An 18,988-nucleotide genomic window follows, 5' to 3' on the forward strand; every position below is an offset into this window, starting at 1 on the left:
GCGTATGACTTTTCGTGCTGGGAGTGTTCGAAACAAAAGTTCACTGTGTCACACTGGGCAGATTCGGTTTACCGGGCGAGTTAGCCCTGTGGTTTGGGGCGCGCGGCTGTGAGCTTACATCCGGCAGATAGTGGATTATAATCCCACTCTCGGCAGCCCTGGTTTCTCATTTCCCCACGGCCGCTTCCTTTCAACTCCTGTCCCATCGTCGCCATAAGACCTATCTGAGTCGGTGCGACGTAAAGCCACTAGCAATATATATGTATGTGTGTGTGTGTGTGTGTGTGTGTGTGTGTGTTTAAGATCGATATTGACATCGACATCGATTATTGTATTGCAATCCGTAATTCTCGATAGTTTCATTTCATTACCAAAACCAATTCTCGAGAACAATTATTGCAAATTGTCTTTGTTATCGTTTCCTTCAAAACTATCGATAGTTGTTTTCACTGTTAGTTTACATCTATCAAATTAGGTTCCGGAAAGGTTATCTTGCTGCTCGGTGGTTTCTCTCACTGAGTGTTTTATCTACGATAATACTCCAAAATTTGAAGTACGTCTTGTTATGGGTGACAGCAGCTCAGAAGAATTAAATGACGAGTCGTCTTGGTTGTTTTACCGGGACAGGGTCGAATGGGAGGACATCACCCCTGTACCCCAAGATGATGGACCATTTCCCATAGTGGCTATTGCATATTCAGAGAAATGTAAGTTAGATACTATTCCTTTTTATACGTTTGTCAATCAGATACTGTGAATGAAATGCGGTCATCTTGAATTATTTTATTTCTAACCTCAAATTCAGGCAATCAGCTTTACGCTTTTCCTCCACTCTCATAAGTGGCGCAGTCGCGTTTCGCGTTTTTGTATGCCATTGAATTACCTGTGCGAAATTATTTTGGTGAATTTACGGATGCTACACATTCAGCAAATTTCCCTTCTAACCTCAAAATCACTTTTATTGACGATCTCCCAAATGAATTAGTGTGGTTGTAGAGTTAATCCTTGATTGAGCTCATAATAATAATTATTATTATTGAATTTCAGCTTTTGTTGCAATAAAGAATGTTTCAAAGTATATTATTTGCAGTGTTCTCTTCGAAAGTCTCTGCAAAGGTACCTACAAGACAAAGATTTCTGCTAGGAATTATTAGATGTAACCTCATTTTATCACATATTTCTACATCCATCACTGTGAAATTCTTAAATACCGGTACGACATATTTTATTCTATCTAATGAATGGGCTGCATCAAGGAGAACATAACACTAGGTCTATTCATTTCCTTTGCTGAAAATAATTTGGCCTTCAGCCTGTGTGAATAATCTCTGTACAGATTTAACTGTACCATTACATGTTTCTTTTCTGATTCTTCTCTAGCATTTCAACGTCCACTCCTGAACATAGACCTATTCCAGTTGTTTCCACTTTGTTCTGTGTTGGGCCGTTTCAATCCATGGAGTTAGATATCATCTCTCCATCTTACTTTGTCTTGGCCAACTCTCCTTTGTGAATCTTTGAGTCTCCACTGTACAACGGACTGGGTCCATTTGTTGTTACCTCTTGCAACTCGGCTAGCCCATTGCCGCTCATTCCATCACGTGTATAATTCCTGTTCTCTGAATCTCCTGGTTTGGTATTCTGTTCCTCAAGCTGATCTCCAGCATCACATGCTCAATTGCTTTCTGGCAAATTTGGAGTCGATTTGAGTTTTCGAGCACTATAGTCTCAGTTTCAAGGCCGTATCTTACCACTGGTAGGATGCACATGTTGTATATCTTCCTTTTGAGGTTTATGGGGAACTTTGATCCATGGAGGATGTAGGTGGGTTTACTAAATGCCGCCCACGTCAACTCTGCTGTCTGGTTGTCTCTCCCAAGTAGCTCTGGTACACATGCCTCAACATTGTTGTTAACCTGCATGTTTTTGGGCTCATACTTTTTAGTTTTCTGCAAGTTAATTTTCAGTCTCACGGCTTGGGAGACTTCCTTTAGTTCCTGCAGCATTGTTTCTAGTTCAACGGCATCACTGCTGATGAGGGCGACATCATCAGAAAAGCTTAGGTGACCGTATAGGTACATTTACCGTCAATGTTAATTCTCTTCCGGTCATAGGCTAGTTTCTTGAACACGTCCTCTAACACCAAGGTAAATACTTGAGGTGAAATGGTATCACCTTGTCTAAAGCCTCTCTCAGTCCTTGTGATCCAGTTTTCTTCAGTTTGGCATGTAAATTAGCATGGTCATAGATATATTGTATCAAGCTGGAATATCTGGTGTCAATGTGTGCATGGTCTGTTGCTTCAAGTACAGCCCAGGCGTCAGTCAAATCAAAGGCTTTTCTTTAGTCCACAAACGCCATGCGTAAAGGGGCTCTGTACTCAGTACTGTATATTTCTTGATCAGAAAACATATCGTTTGAAGGTGGTCAGCCATATTGAAACCTTTCCTGTATCCTACTTGTTCAACGGGCTAGTAGGATTTAAAGTTAAGAACTTCATTTTGGTCCGTATTGAATCTAGATTTACACTATAAATTGAGGATAATTATGTCCACCTTTTCAATACAAAAACAATATGACGTCATTAACGCATCACATATTTATTACGTTTCAAACATTGGGATCGGTTTCGGCATTATTTGTATGCCATCATCAGCCATAGGAAACTTTGTGACAAGGCCTAGGAGGAGTCAAAATCCATGGTACCGGTAAGTTAGTTTGTTACAATTTTGGTTAGTAATTTATGAAAGATGGAAAATAGACTGATGGGCCTGTATTTTCCGTACATGTACAGTCGCCCTTCTTGAATAGTAGAATCACCTCTCATTCCTTCGTTGAGACACTTGTTGAGGAGTAGCAGAAGTGCTGTTTCTAGAGTTTTCCCTCTAACCTTCAGCATTCCAGATACTCTCTTGGTGCCTTGCAGTTCTACTGAGTTAATCTTGCTGTCAGTTCTGTCACATCACAGCAGTTGTTCGGATCTCACTTCACTCCTCCATTCAACCCTCCCCACCTATTTTATTTATTTTCATCGTTTTAAATTAAATAACAAAGGTAAGATGGTTTTTTGAGGAGAAGAAAATTCTCTGTAATTTCACATAAGCGGTATTAAGTAGGTGACGATGTTCCTATAGAATGAAACATGTTCTGCAAATAATTAATTTGCCTAAGGGCCAGTTCTACCACCTACTGGTAAAGTAGCGCGTAACTTGCTCTCTGCGTAAAAGGATGTTTCCGTTCGACCACCCACAGGTAGCGCTATCGGCAGCATAAATCGTAGTTACCCGGCGCGTAATTTATTGGCCACTTCGAGGGCCCGATAAGACTTTACCTGCCGGGCAAGTTTTGAGAGTTGAACATTATTAGCTGTATTTCTGGTGACATACAACTTAAATTAGCTTAGTATACTGACAAAAGCATGATGGTGTAACAGTGGCCGATATTGTATTGCAGGATCTTGAACATTAATGCTTCCCTTGAGTTGCAACGGTCACACCAGCCTCTCGCATCGGAAGCTTAGGGAGCACATTTTATACGTCAAGCTTTCATAAAGAAACTTCAAAAGGATATAAAATCAAAATCTATTTGGAAATCATTTCAAATGAGCTTTAACTTTCTACTTTTTTAGTTTTCAAACACGGGATATAAGTTAATGTATGTATACCAATTTCTTCAAGCGTTCTCGTAGCGTAATGGCTAACACGCTCACTTTGTAATACGAGGTATGCAGGTTCGAGTCTTTATTATGACGAATCATTTTTATTTCCATTATTAGCGTTGTGTTAATCTGTATGCCTCTTTTCATACGTTCTATTGTTAGTAATATATTTCATTGAAATATTTAATCACAATACTATGTCTACTAGGAAATTGCTTTATATGTATGCTACTTATAGAAAGTGATGTTATGATTAATAGCACATAGGACTGTCGCCCAGGTAGCAGATTCCCTATTAGTTGCTTACATAATCTTCTTGGAAATTATTTTGACAAAATTGGAAACTATTCCATTCCCGAATTCCTCTTCCTATGAATGGATATTTTTCCCGATTAGTTCTTTACATTTACAGTAACTCCCAACTTTATCTTCATAAAGTTAAACATTAGAATGAAATGCATTATCAATTAATGGAAGCATGTGGAACTAAACAAGGTCACAGAACTAGTTGCAAATAGATCATCATGGAGATACTTAATCAATTCACAGAAGCCTGCAGATAGAATGCTCAAAGGCAGTAAGTCCGAAGAAAAGGTGTGTGTGTATATATACGTATATGGAAGCGTGTAAAAGAGAGTTAAGAACAACGGCAGCAAACGAAAATACATTTTTAAATGTAAATTTGAAATACGACGAAAACCTGCGTACCTTCTATTACGGAGCGAGCGACTTGACCAATCTACTACGGTACGAGAATAATTTTCAAAAACGCTGCCTTACATGATAAGTTATAACTGGCGTAAGAAAATGTAATCTTGAGATTTTAATCCCATTTAGGTATTGATATTGAAGATCATAGATTAAAATCACGAATGCTTGACATAAATCGTTGTCCATAACTCTTAAGACTCCCATTATTAGGCTTTTTGGAGATAATCAGCAGAAGCAAGCACAGTTAAATAAGACAATCGAAATAAGTTTCATACATCTGACGATAAATAGCACCACACTTGAAAGCGAGAAGTCGCTGAAAATCAGTCTAGCCAACTTCGTATATCGGTGTCTAGCTCCGGGTAGCTACCTAGCGCTTGCGTGGAGGTGGTTGGGCGCAAGCCAAAGTACCAGTCGATTTACACCTCCTGGGCAGCTGCCAGCCACTTTACCAGCAGTTGGTAGAACCGGCCCTGAAGCAAATATATAGTATCAATCAGGTGGAAATTTACTTTTATTGATTTAATGTAAATAAGATTCGATACAGGGAATGAAACTGATTTCTTGCAATCTCACATTTAAGACCGCTTCCTGTGATCTGCCTCGTAGTTGTTGTTCTCTTATCTAGAAGTAATTTTGGTAATTTTAAGTATATAATGCAGAGTCTCATCGTAAATTACAATATTTTTAAAAGTAAATCTTATAATTCATATTAATGGTGTGTTGTGTTCATTGTCATGGGACCCACCAACCCGCCCGTAGAATTACATTTGCAGTTTGGGGCCAGATCACGAAATAGCCAGTTAAACGGACATTTTTTAAAATAAAGGGCCTACCCAGTAATTTATAGTACTATATTTAATTTAAGGTATTTTAAACAATATTACAAAACATATTAGGCTTATAAACTGACGGATAATGGCATCCACTATCCCCCCTGTGGTTGGGGCGGTAGAATAACACCCGCGGTATCCCCCGCCTGTTGAAAGAGGTGACTAAAAGGGGTCCCAAGGGCTCTTAAATTGAAAGCATGGGTTGGTGACCATGGGGCCTTCAGCTGAGTCTTGGCATTGCTTCCACTTACTTGTGCCAGGCTCCTTACTTTCGTCTATCCTATCGAACCTCGCTTGGTCATTTCTTGTTCTTTTCCAACCCCGACGCTATTAGAGCATTCGAGGCTTAGGGAGTCTCTCATTTTCACTCCCTTCATGGCCCTTGTATTTCTTTGGCCGATACCTTCATTTTTGAAGTATCGGATCCCTCTCTGATTAGTGTTATATAGAGGATGGTTGCCCAGTTGCACTTCCTCTTAAAACAATAATCACCACGACCACTGGCATCCAATATTGTAAGCAACAGGCGGTAGAATTTCAGTATGTGCCGTGAGCTAGAACTCCAAGAGTGAGCTTCAGTGGGCATGGTGGAATGATGTTCTGTTGTTAGCACCGTGCATACAGTGCTACCAGGTGTTGATGTAAATGCAGAACGCTCTTTCTGTATGGTCTGCACTTATCTTGGCTAGTTACAAACTCATCAGTCTAACACGTCGGGAGTGCTTGGCATAAAACCTCCTGAAGGGAGCCTCTGCATCATGGTTTTTCTTGTTCCTCAGTTGGTAATGAAACCAGGAGTGACACTCAACCAATATTTTACCGAAAAGGTAAACAAAACTTTTAGGGTAGGCAGTGGCAGTGATCATGTCTCTCCTACGTGTAATATGAGTTCAGATTTCTAAGATTCAACTTCCTAAGTTGTGTGTTTTAAGCTTAGAGTAATTTAGGGCCCATAATGAAGTATTACAGCGATAAGCAATTTGAAACAGGTTGCATCTTTTCTGCAGCCAGGGCAGGGGGGGAGGAAGCATGGGTGCTTGCGATCATGGGGAAAGTGGAAGCAATATTATTCACTGGATGGGCCAGTTAAGAATTCGTCTGCTGTGTCATTCCTTAGCAAGCATATTTAAAATAATGATGAACTAGCTCCCAGCCTGTGAAATGTATGCACTTATTCATTCTTTGATGCATTTTTGTTTACAGTCCAAGATGTCTACGACTATTTCCGTGCTGTACTGCAGAGGGGCGAGAAGTCGGAGCGAGCTCTTCAGTTAACAAAAGATGCTCTCGACTTGAATCCTGCAAATTACACTGTATGGCAATACAGGTTGGTATTCCTTGAGTAGCCTGAAGGCACTAGGAGAGTGTGTTTACATTCTTCAACAGCTTTATACTAGATCATAAGTTACATTCAAAATTTCAGCACGTGGAGCTGATCCTACCTCAAATTACAAAAAATAAAAATAAAATTGGATTACATGGAAATTAAAACCATTCAAAGGGTAATGCATGAATAAACGTTCAATGAGTACAGATAAACAACACAGTACATACTGTACATGGGACTAACATTACAGAGTTTAAAACAAACACAGATTTAAATTACCATGCAAGCTGATGGGTTCGAATTTTCCCGATCTAGCTGAACAAAAATAATTTTTTGACTTTTGGCTGAAGCAAATTTTATTTTTTTTAATTTTTTTTACAAGTTGCTTACGTAGCACCGACACAGATAGGTCTTATGGCGATGCCTGGTGTGAAAATTGGAAACCACGGAAAACGATCTGCAGGTCTGCCGACGGTGGGGTTCAAACCCACTATCTCCCGAACACTGGATACTGGCCGCACTTAAGCAACTGCAGCTGTCGAGCTCTGTAGGGCGAAATGTGTACTGACGTATGTTCTTGACTGTACAAGAAATGTTGGGATGCATGACTTTTAAGTTTTGGCCAGCTATTTGTTATTTAAAGTTAAAAATTTCATTGTTCCGTATTGAAGAATATTACAGTTAAAATTGAAATAATTGATGAAGAGATTCAGCCTATTCAATACAAAAAAATAAGAAATGTAGTGAATTACATTCTTATTAAATAATAAGTAGAAGTGGTACCGGTTTCAACCCTAGTCCAGGTCATCATCAGCCGATTAAAACATGAAAAACAATGCATAGGAAAAGGAGATAAAAGATCAAGTACACTCCGGATCAGTAGAAGAGGCAATAAAATGTAAGTCACATAAAATAAAACGGGGCGTAATTTTCTGAGCGGCAGTATGGCACGCGCAGTGTTAGGCAAAATCTTATAATGTTTATGAATAGCGGAGAATGGTTAAATGAGCTAGTTTTTAAACACTGTCAGGCACAAAGTCATATCGTAATTGAACACATACGAAGATCCATAATCGTGCAGGAGTTGAAGATGAGTAGATCTGTTGAAGTGACTTGCCAGCTCCCGGTGATCAGCACGATATATTTAACATCAGGCACTGTGGTTTCAAACGCTAAAGTTCTGTTCTAAGAATTCTATATGAGCACAATTACTTATTCAATGATATTGAATTATATTATATTTATCTATATACTTACTTTCCCGCAACCGAAGAAAATTACTGGATCATCAAGCTATTCTCCATTTTACTTTAGCGTTTGAAACCACAGTGACTGATGTTAAATATATCGCGCTGATCACCGGGAGCTGGCAAGTCACTTCGACAGATCTACTCATCTTCAACTCCTGCACAATTATGGATCTTCGTATGTGTTCGATTATGATATGACTTTGTGCCTGACAGTGTTTAGAAACTAGCTCATTTAACCATTCTCCGCTATTCATAAACATTATAAGACTGCCTAACACTGTGTGTGCCATACTGCCGCTCAGAAAATTACGCACTGTTTTCTTTTAAGTGACTTACATTTTATCGCCTCTTCTACTGATCCGGAGTGTACTTGATCTTTTATCTCCTTTTCCTATGCATTGTTTTTCATGTTTTAATCGGCTGGACTAGGGTCGAATCCGGTACCACTTCTACTTATTATTTAATAAGAATGTAATTCACTACATTTCTTATTCTTTTGTATTGAATAGGTTGAATCTCTTTATCAATTATTTCAATTTTAACTGAGCTATTTGTTATGACTAGATAGCATAAACAAACCCCAACTGCTTCACTGACATTCTTCTGTCGCAGTGAATTTAGCTGTGTTAACAGACCTGAAGTGACACTAAATGAGTGGAACGCATGGAAATAAATAATACACATATATAGTTTTGCATGAGGTGAAAATCAATGTTGTCGATCGTAGTTTTGACTCTCTTGACACATTCCACTCTGGGCCTGAATATCCCTAACAAACGTTCTGGAGTGGACATTTTTAAGGATTGAAAAAAAGTTATATCTCTGTACCTGTAGGAGATATTTGCGCGATTCTTTTTTCTTTGTGCTTGTTTGAGCATCTAGTTTTGAAAAATGTCATTTGCTTCACGTCATCTAGCACTTGAGATTATAAAATTGTTTATATACCATACCGTGTTTTGCGTATGAAAAAAATCTGACGGATTACTAAGTAAGTACAGTTTTCCGAAATACTGATATATTTACCTATTTTGATAATGTAAAATCTGCATTACAGTTACAAAACAACAATAATAATAAAAATGATATAAAAATAATAATTGTTCAATAGTAATAACAGTAACGAGACCCCCTTTGCTTGGTCACAGTCGAATGGTTTTGTCACTAGTCTTAGTTCCCAACTAAACAGGTTGGCGACATTGTTGACCGCTCTCCTTAGCAAGAGAGCTGCGAGAAGTAAACTAACGACAGTCATTCCACATGCAGTGAATGTAGCGAGCATTGGGTAGCATGGCGTCAACTATTGATTCATATTTAAATAAATATTTTTAATCATTGGAATTTACATAGCAAGTTCACTATAGCTCAAGATGTCCCACATAGGGATGAAACATGTCCTACAAAAAAAAGTTAATATGACTGTATTTTTAGTGATTTGATGGATCATCTTATTGAAAGTTATACATCTCTGAAAGAGTGATCATTCAATGTCAGTGCGAATCCAACATGAAATTCATCACTTGCAGTTCATTTTTTCTTCTCGAGTCCATGGCAGGGACTGATGACCCAGATGCTAGGCCCCTTTACACAACAGTGATCATCATCATCATGATATAATTCTTGGGAGTGAGTCATATTAAAACATTTTTTTAAATTTTCCTGTTTATTTCATTGATCAAAAGTGGTACACATCTGTATCATTTTTCTATGTAGTCCTCACTGTTGCCAACTTTTTTTTTTTAGGTTTTGTATCTACGAGCAAACCAAAATGTCCCTGGATTTCACGCAAATTCCCTACAAAATTATTTTGCTAAAGCTGAATGACTTTTTTTCATTAAAATTCTATTGTACATAATGTTTACACTCATTTGATTATATAAGTATTTTTGAACTCACCATATGTATACACATTTTGGTCATAGTGCTGTTCTGTAAAATCATAAGTTCTTTGGCCCGTGCCTTCAGAGGGGGGGGATTAATAATAAAAAGTGAATTATGCTGTTCTGATCCTGCCAAGCGAGTCGGACGTGTGGTTAGGGTTGCGCAGCTGTGAGCTTGCTTTCAGGAGATAGTGACCCCCTGTGGGTGGGGGATGCAAACGAAGAATTCACCCACGGTATCCCCTGCCTGTCATAAGAGGCGACTAAAAGGGGCGACCAAGGGATGATCAAATTAGAACAATGAAACTATTTGTGATTAGTACCACAACGTGGGGAACACCATGGGTCGCTTTTACTTGCGCATAGTACCACTACATTGGGTACCAAATAGGTTTGTGATTAGTAGCAAACGAGAACGCAATGGCTTTTACAGTACCTTTGATTAGTAGCACTATATGAGCGACACCATGGGATGAGGGAACTCATGGTTCTGGCTTGCCTAGGATTAGTACCCACTATATGAGGAACACCACGGGATAGTGCGAGTCCCTGTGGTTAGTACCCTTATGTGATGAACACCATAGGTTTGCGTTGCCTGTAAATGGTGCCGCAATGTGCGAAACAGCGTAGATGTGTAATACATGTGCGAATTTCCTTACCTGTGAGTAGTACCATAATGTGTGGAATACCGCAAGTCTACGCTACTGTTGATTAGTACCGCAGCATGACATATACAATGGTTCTACTTTCCTAGCGACAAGTACCATTGTGAGGGGCCACTGACTTGGATTGTGGACCCCTTTCGACTACAAGTATCATCAATTCAGTATTGTGCTATAGAAGCAGTTCCTTGGTCAGTAATACTATTGTTCTATGCCAGCTTCTGTGCATGTGAGGCACTGTGGGTCGGTTCTACTGATCATTTTAAATTCATATCCATCCATTCATTCTTCGTCCTCACGTGGTCAGTGGATGTTTTTGGGCTTTTAATTTGTCATTTCATTTCGTCTCATTTCATACCATTAGGGGCCAATGACCTAGATGTTAGGGCCCTTTAAACAGCAAGCATCTTCATCATCATCATCGGGAGATGGGGTTTGAACCCCACTGTGGTGGTTTTCCATGGTTTCTCATTTTCACACCAGGCAAATGCTGGGGCTGTACCTTAATTGAAGCCACCACGCTTCCTTCCCAATCGTAGCCCTTTCCTATCCTTCCATCGCCGAAAACCTTTGATGTGTTGGTGCGATGTTAAACCACTAAGGAAAAAGTTTTTAAAAATCCCTACATCTGCACAGCTACTCGTGTACTGGCTTCTCCCCAGTGCCTCCAACCCTTGTGGGTGTGTGTGCTAGGATAAATCCACGGTCTCCGCTGCTGCCTGTCGTAAAGGGTGACCGAAAGGGGGATCCCAGAGGCTCTCGATTGGGGAGCGTGGGTCGGTGACCACAGGGACTCTAGCTGTGTCTTTCACTGCTTCCCCTTGTGCTAGTCTCTTCGCTGTAATCTTTTTTCTCCGACCTCCTTTGGTCAGCTCTTGTTCCTTTCCAATCCGAATGATGCCGGGTTTGTGAGACCTGGGGATTCTTTCATTTTCACATCCATCGCAGCTCTTTTATTTCTTTTGCCAAAACTTTCTTCTTCAAAGGACTTCCCTCTGATAAGTGTTAATAGAGGATGGTTGCCCTGCCGTACTTCCTCTTAGAACGGTAATCACCACCACAACCACCCAGTGCCTCTTTGAGTGGCCCAATCACGTGGTAATGACTAGGGATGAGGTCTGGTGAATATCGTAGATGTGGCGAACATTCAGAATGCAGGTCTTTGATTGTCACTACCATTACATGGGCTGTGCGGAAACAGGCATTGCAATGTAACTGCTTTGAAAAACATACATCATCATACTGAATCGTCATTCATTGATGAATTGCAATAGCTTTCACGCCTTTACTACTCAAAAACCAAATAGACTGCTGTTCTTCTTCCGTGAATGTCCTAAGTGGGAAATGTTTGGTACTTCGACGGTGTTTGCTTGTCTGCATGGTGCTGTCACTTGTAGGATATTCCTTAATCCTTTCCTTCTCTAAGCACTTGGCAAAGGAAGACTCGATCCCTGACTTAGCGCCCAAAAGTATCCATTTCATTTCTAGCTAACTCATGCCATCTCTTGGACTATTAGGTAATTACTCCAAATGTAATTTTCTGCTAATATGTTAAGCAAACAAAGATAAGATTTAGAAGGCTTAGGATACATATGTTCATACATACATTATCATTATACACTGTTATGCCTTTCAGTGTTCAGTCTGCAAGCCTCTGCGAATTTACTAAACGTCGCCAAAATCCTCTGCTTGCTTCCTTCCTGTCCCTAGGCCTTTCCTTTCCCATCATCGCCATAAGACCTTTCTGTATCGGTGCGACGTGAAGCAAATAGCAACCACCCAATTCATCTTTGAGTGGCCTAATCACGTGGTAATTACTAGGGGTGAGGTCTGGTGAATATGGTAGATATGGAGAACATTCAGAATTAAAGTTGATTAAAGTTAAAAACTTTTTATTACTACCTATTCAATACAAAAATAATGCACTCATTTATTTATAAAATATTCATGAGGTACATTGGTTAATAGGACATGTTTCATTCGTCTTTGCGAACATCATCAGCTACAAATATACAAAGCCTAAGGTCAGCGCCCTGAGTTTATTTAAATGGTTAAAAATGTCGTTATGTTAAAAGAATGGTAAAGTTGTGATAAAAGTGGTTGTATAGTATTAAAATTAGACTGTAACATATTATACAGATTAGCATCAAAGATTTTTCATAAAGTACAATGAATATTGAGAATCTGAAAAGTAAAAACAATCATAAAGGTTGTGAAAATAAAAAAGATGTAATAGTAGACATTAAAAAGAACTTCGATGTTTGAAGCATGGATTAATTGTAGAGTTGTTGGGTATAAACTTGAAGTTTGAAATCTGAAAAGAAAGAAAAAAGGGAAGAGTGAAGTAATGTTTTACGAGAATAAAAAGGGGGATGGAAATTGTAAAAAGGAGAAAGCTTACCCGTTAGACCGGTGAAAATATTTGCTAGCGATGACAGCGTGAATAGGACAAGGCAGGCCACTTGTTATTGCCTCTAGTGAATTGTGTTGAATTGAGACAGATAGTATTGTAGGCACTAAAATACGTCCATATGTGACGCGTTGATAATGTTGAAAGCGTGAACTTGAAAATTATTTTTAAATCTGAAAAGAAGGCAAAAAAGGGGAATTGAGGCCATGTTATGACAAAAATTAAAAGGGAGAGAAAGAGAAAATTGAAAAAGGAAACTTACCTGCTGTAATAGAAAGGGAGTGTCCGCTAGCGTTAACTGTGTGAGGCAAACTGGCAAGCGGCTTTGTTATTGCTTCTCGTGTTGTAAGTGTGTATACGTAGAGGCGGGGAGTGAGTCATGTGAAGAGGGGAAGTAGCCAATTCCTTAGACGCGCCAGATGTACGTGGAGGGGGTGTTACATGGGAGGGTGGTGGAGTAGTAACTGTTGTTACTGAGGAAATGCACATGACAGGAGGGTTCCCACCTGTTCGTACCAGCAATCATTCTCGCTACTTTCATGTCTGTTATGTCTTGATTCCACCCAACTTTCACTCCTGTAAAGCAAAGTTGGTCTAAAAACAGACCGATGTAAAGATAGTTTCGTCTGGGAGCTGACTTCCTTCTTACAGAATACTGTTGATTGCAACTGCAAGCTCACTGCATTAGCTTTACTGCACCTTGATTTAATCTTGTTTACTATATTACCATCCTGGGAGAACACACACCCTAAATGCTTGAAATTATCTACCTGTTCCAGCTTTGTATCACCAATCTGACATTCAGTTCTCTTGGATTTTTTACCTACTGACATCAATTTAATCTTCGAGATGCTAATTTTCATACCATACTCATTGCACCTATTTTCAAATTCCAAGATATTAGACTGCAAGCTTTCGGCACAATCTGCCATTAAGACCAAGTCGCCAGCATAGGCCAGACTGCTTACTACATTTCAGCAGATGATCCATGAAAACTACAAACATCAAGGGTGAAAGATTACATCCTTGTCTAACCCCTGTAAGTACCCTGAACCTGAACTCATTCTACCTCCAGTTCTCCATGCAGCCCAATTGTCAACAAAAATGCCTTTGAATTATTTTAACTCATTGGGCCCGCGCCACGGAACCGTTCCGTGCTTCGTTTCGGTGGACCAAACGCCGGACCACGGAACTGTTCCGTTGTCTCATTTTACAACGTAATTCAACTTTTCCTCAAGAGATGGCAGAGGGAGTTGCATTTGTGATTTGTGAAGGGACTCTTTCTTTGCAATGTTATATGCTCTTTGCTAATATATATCGATAGTGTGCTTGGTAATATTAGTCTGAAGTGGACTATCTCTAGACTTTGAGATTCACTTGTAAACAAGATGGCTGCCAGTATAGAACTGATATTTACCGATATGTAACCCCTTTTAGGAAGTACTGATGATTAGGAATGTAATTTTTTCAGTGAAATTAGTAGTAATATTAGTACTAGTCTGAGCAGCGCTCCTGAAGAAAAAATACATGTGGAAATCTAAAAGGAAGTGCAAAGACAAGACTGTGTTACAGCTCAGCAGGCGGACTGAGTAAGGTCCCGTGATGCTAATAAAAAATTGTTTTACTGTATTCCTTGTTCCGCAGTTTGTGGTATGAAAGCCTTTTGTTTTCATGTATATTTAAATCTTTAATGGTCTTGTAAGTAAGAAATTTCTCATGATATGAAGCGACACTATATTTCCTCCAAAGTAATCCCAGCGCCAATGCAGTTTCAATCCAACGAATATGCAGGGCTCAATGGGTTAATAATCTACCTTTAATTCCATAGTCCCCCAGTATGGCGAACATCTTTTCCCTCAGTACCCTGTCATATGCTTTCTCTACATCTACGAAACATAACTGTCTGTTCCTCTCGTAGCATTTTTCAATTACCTGGCGCATACTGAAAATCTGATCCTGACAGCCTCTCTGTGGTCTGAAACCATACTGGTTTTCATCCAACTTCCTCTCAGCCACTGATCGCACCCTCCCTTCCAAGATGCCAGTGAATACTTTGCCTGGTATACTAATCACTGAGATACTTTGATAGTTGTTGCAATCCTTCCTGTTCCCTTGCTTATAGATAGGTGCAATTACTGCATTTCTCCAATCTGAAGGTACCTTACAAACACTCCATGCTAATCTTACTACTCTATGAAGCCATTTCATCCCTGCCTTCCCACTATACTTCACCATTTCAGGTCTAATTTCATCTATTCCTGCTGCTTTATGACAATGGAGTTTATTTACTATCCTTTCCACTTCCTAAAGCGTAATTTCACCAACATCATTTTCCTCCTCTCCATGAGCTCGGTTGTTTACGTCACCAGGAAGGTTTCCTTTTACGTTGAGAAGATTTTCAAAATATTCCTTCCACCTCTCCAGTGATTCCCTGGGATCTATTATGAGTTCACCTGAAATACCCAAAACACTATTCATTTCCCTTTTCCCTCCCTTTCTAAGATTCTTTATTACTGTCCAGAAAGGTTTCCCTGCTGCTTGACTTAGCCTTTCCAGGTTATTACCAAAATCTTCCCACGACTTCTTTTTGGATTCAATAGCTATTTGTTTCGATCTGTTCCTTTCATCTATGTACAATTCCCTGTGTGCATCAGCCTTTGTTTGGAGCACTTTCTGATACGCCTTCGTTTTACATTTACAAGCTGCTCTCACTTTATCATTCCACCAAGATGTTCGCTTTTTCCCATCTTTTGCACACAGTTGTTCCTAGGCATTCCCTTGCTGTTCCTACTACAGCATCCCTATATGTCATCCATTCTCTTTCTGTATTCTGAACCTGCTTACTGTCCACTGTTTGGAACTTTTCACTAATCATATCCATGTACTTCTGTCTAATTTCCTCACCCTGGATATTTCTACCCTTATTCGTTGGCCGACAGATTTCACTTTCTCTATGCTAGGCCTAGAAATACTTAGTTCACTACAGATCAGATAGTAGTAACATCAAAGAATGTAGTTGTAACTGCTAAACCCATATTAGTGCAGAAGTCCATATCTTCCCCACATTTTTACCAATCACCCTTTCATGTTCTTCAGTTCTATTTTCTATTTTCTCTCGCATTGAAGTTGTCCATTAGCACTACCTTATCATTGCTGTTGACCCTCACTTCGATGTCACTCAATGCTTCATAAAACTTGTCAATTCCATCCTCATCTGCACCCTCACATGCTGAATACACTGAGACAATTCTTGTCCTAATTTTTCGCATCATTCGCCCATTTACGTGCCTAACAGAAACTATGTTGCTTGCAGTAGTATTCCTGATGAACAGTCTTACCTCATACTCTGCCCCTCCCTTTTTAACACCCATCAAATACACTTTATAATTTCCTGTCTCTTCCTCGTTATCTCCCCTTATCTGAATATCATTTACTCTTAACTCATACAGATGCATCATCTTTGCTGGCTCAGCCAGTTCTACTTTCTTCCATAAGCCCCATTAATATTGATAGCACTCCATGGAATTCCATTTCATTCGCCGAGTTGTTTCCGAGGATTCCCTCGCCTGTCAAATGGGAGTGGGAGTCCGTTATTCCCAGAGGTCCGAGGCTTGCTCAAAATGTCCTGGGCTTTGTAAATTTTGTGAAGCAGGATTCTACCCTACTTACACATAGTCTAAGTGAGGATCTCTCCTCTGACGGGTTAGGGACCATCACTAGTCCTAGCCACCTGAGCACAAGGAGGGGTACAACTCAGAATATGTCCGAGATGCCCAGTCCCATTACATAGCAACTGGTATCCTGACTCTCAGCTGTTGTTCATGATTCACAAACTAGGACGTGACTGCAGTAACCCACACCATGAACCATTGTAGCAGAGAGGAAATAATACATTTTGTATTCCGTGACCGTCTCATTCTGCCGTTCTTTTTGTTCTCTGAGATGCTGATGTCAAAGTAGAGTTGTATAAGTTATTTTAGATATTCAGAAAGCTTGTATGGGAGTGATTTCTCTTTGTGTGGACACATGATAGTGAAGTGGATGGTGTAAAACAAAGTATAGTATTTGTGGTGTTGGACCGAGAGGCTTTCACACTAAGAACAGGTCCATTGATCGGCACAATATTTGTTCTTCGATGCTTAAACGATCTAAGAAGAGATTCTTCACTACCTTTGTGCTCAGACAATCCTGCTTGATTTTTGATAAATATTAGAAAAGAGACTGTATTTTTTACCTGTTCTTCCAAATTGCAGAAATTGTTCAGTGTAATACACCCATTTCCCTCGCGATGTTGACGTTTGTATCCCCATTTTTCAGTTGCCGAATTATGTGTGACTTTTCTCCAATATTAAACACGTTCCTTTTCTTTTGTGAAGTCTTCACAGTGACATAGGACATTATTTCTCAAAAAATGTGATAAAAATGCGTCGTTTCATACGATGTGTTGTAATGAGCGACGTCGTACAGTGTTTATGTATAATTCAGACGGGACCATTAGATTTTGCCATTATATCTAATACGTTGTTAAAAGCGATGCCGCAATAAACGGTTTTGACTGTATTATCAAATCATATGGATTATAGCTGTTAAGCTTTAGTTAAATTTGCTACAAGCAAGACCAGTCTTCTTCAAATGCTGAAATTACAGAGAACCGGGCGAGTTGGCCGTGCGCATAGAGGCACGCGGCTGTGAGCTTGCATCCGGGAGATCGTGGGTTCGAGCCCCACTGTCGGCAGCCCAGAAAATGGTTTTCCGTGGTTTCCCATTTTCACACCAGGCAAATGCTGGGGCTGTACCTTAATTAAGGCCACGGCCGCTTACTTCCAACTCCTAGGCCTTTCCCATCCCATCGTCGCCATAAGACCTATCTGTGTCGGTGCGACGTAAAGCAAGTAGCAAAAAAAAATTACAGAGAGAAAGCTGGGGATGCAAGTCCAGAAATAAGATAACAGTTTGTAACAGTACTGCCAACAGACAGAACTGTGGATGACATTTCAGATTTTTATTATCCTTCCACAATTTTCATTCATCTCAGCCTCATATTAAATGAAACCACTTCAGGATAAAATTCTCTCTAATTGCCTGTAGTACCTTACTCTGTGCGTCATGCTAAACTGAATCATTGTCAAATTACCATAAATTGCATGTATCTTTCTGATTCTAGGAGAGAAATTCTCAAACAACTGCAGAAAGACTTGATTCAAGAACTGCATTATGTGAAACACGTGATAGAGGATAACCCCAAAAATTATCAAGTGTGGTAAGTATTTTTCTGTCAATCTTGCTATATTCATCTTCTTTCTTTTTGTTGTTCTCATTTGCAACAAGTGCTGTGCTAATCTGGAGGCCAACAGTGTACTGCTAATATTTTATAATTCTACTTAGTTAAATTAACTCTCCCTGCTATGTGAAATGTATCATGTTGCTCTCTTCCAACAGGCATCACCGGAGAGTCATCGTGGAATGGCTACAAGACCCGTCGTATGAGCTGGAACTCACCGAATCGATCCTCGAGAGGGATGCAAAGAATTATCATGCCTGGCAACACCGGCAGTGGGTTATTCGAACATTTGAGTAAGCTACCATTTTACATCCAGTACTGTGACACAGTTACATGGGGGCAGTCAAATGAAAATAGGTCACCTGAGTAGAACATCTTGTGCCTCAAAAGTAGTCACCAAAATTGTTGAGACGTTTATCCCACTGGGTGATGAAGTGGTCAGTCCCATTCTTAAAAACACTGGTGGGTTATCGACCCAGTCACACATGTCATCATCCATTCCGAACTGGTCTACAAATGGCTTTCTTCTGCTCCCCAAAGATGTGAAAATAGCATTGGGAGAGGTCTGGGCTGGTGGGAGGCTGTTAAAGAAATCTCTGAAGTGTATTCCTTACAGAGTTGGGGGCAGGCTTTGTCAAGAAGAATGCTGTTCGATAGCATACCCCGGCTTTTTTACTATGTGGCACACCCTCGTTTCTGCAGCGTTTCTTCACAGTGGTGTGTATTCATCGTGGCCCCTTCCTTGAGATGAAGAAGGACATTCGTGGACATCGCTTTGATCAGATGACAATGTGAGTGACTGTGTACAGAAGTGGTTCCGTCGACAGCGTGGCTAACTTTTCTTAGAATAGGTTTGACCATCTCATCATCCAGTGGGATAAAATGTCTTAACAGTTGTGGAGATTAATTTTGAGGCGCAAAATGTTCAACTATAATTTTTTAATTTTTTGTTCGATTGGAAGAGTAAGTAGGCTCATGT

The 18,988-nt window shown here is 39.8% G+C and overlaps 1 protein-coding gene across 1 annotated transcript in view; it reads left to right on the plus strand.

The window, feature by feature from the left end:
* The first annotated feature begins 440 nt into the window (after nucleotides 1–440).
* Fnta (farnesyl transferase alpha) overlaps nucleotides 441–18,988 on the plus strand; it is a 60,180-nt gene continuing 41,632 nt past the window's right edge. Inside the window, exons 1-4 of the mRNA XM_067157472.2 lie at nucleotides 441–707; nucleotides 6,406–6,529; nucleotides 17,893–17,988; nucleotides 18,168–18,302. Coding sequence (XP_067013573.2) covers nucleotides 566–707; nucleotides 6,406–6,529; nucleotides 17,893–17,988; nucleotides 18,168–18,302 — 497 coding nt within the window. The 5' untranslated portion in view covers nucleotides 441–565. The remainder of the gene's footprint in view (nucleotides 708–6,405; nucleotides 6,530–17,892; nucleotides 17,989–18,167; nucleotides 18,303–18,988) is intronic.

The sequence above is a fragment of the Anabrus simplex genome, chromosome 13 (genome assembly GCF_040414725.1).
Source record: "Anabrus simplex isolate iqAnaSimp1 chromosome 13, ASM4041472v1, whole genome shotgun sequence".
Lineage (NCBI taxonomy): Eukaryota > Metazoa > Arthropoda > Insecta > Orthoptera > Tettigoniidae > Anabrus > Anabrus simplex.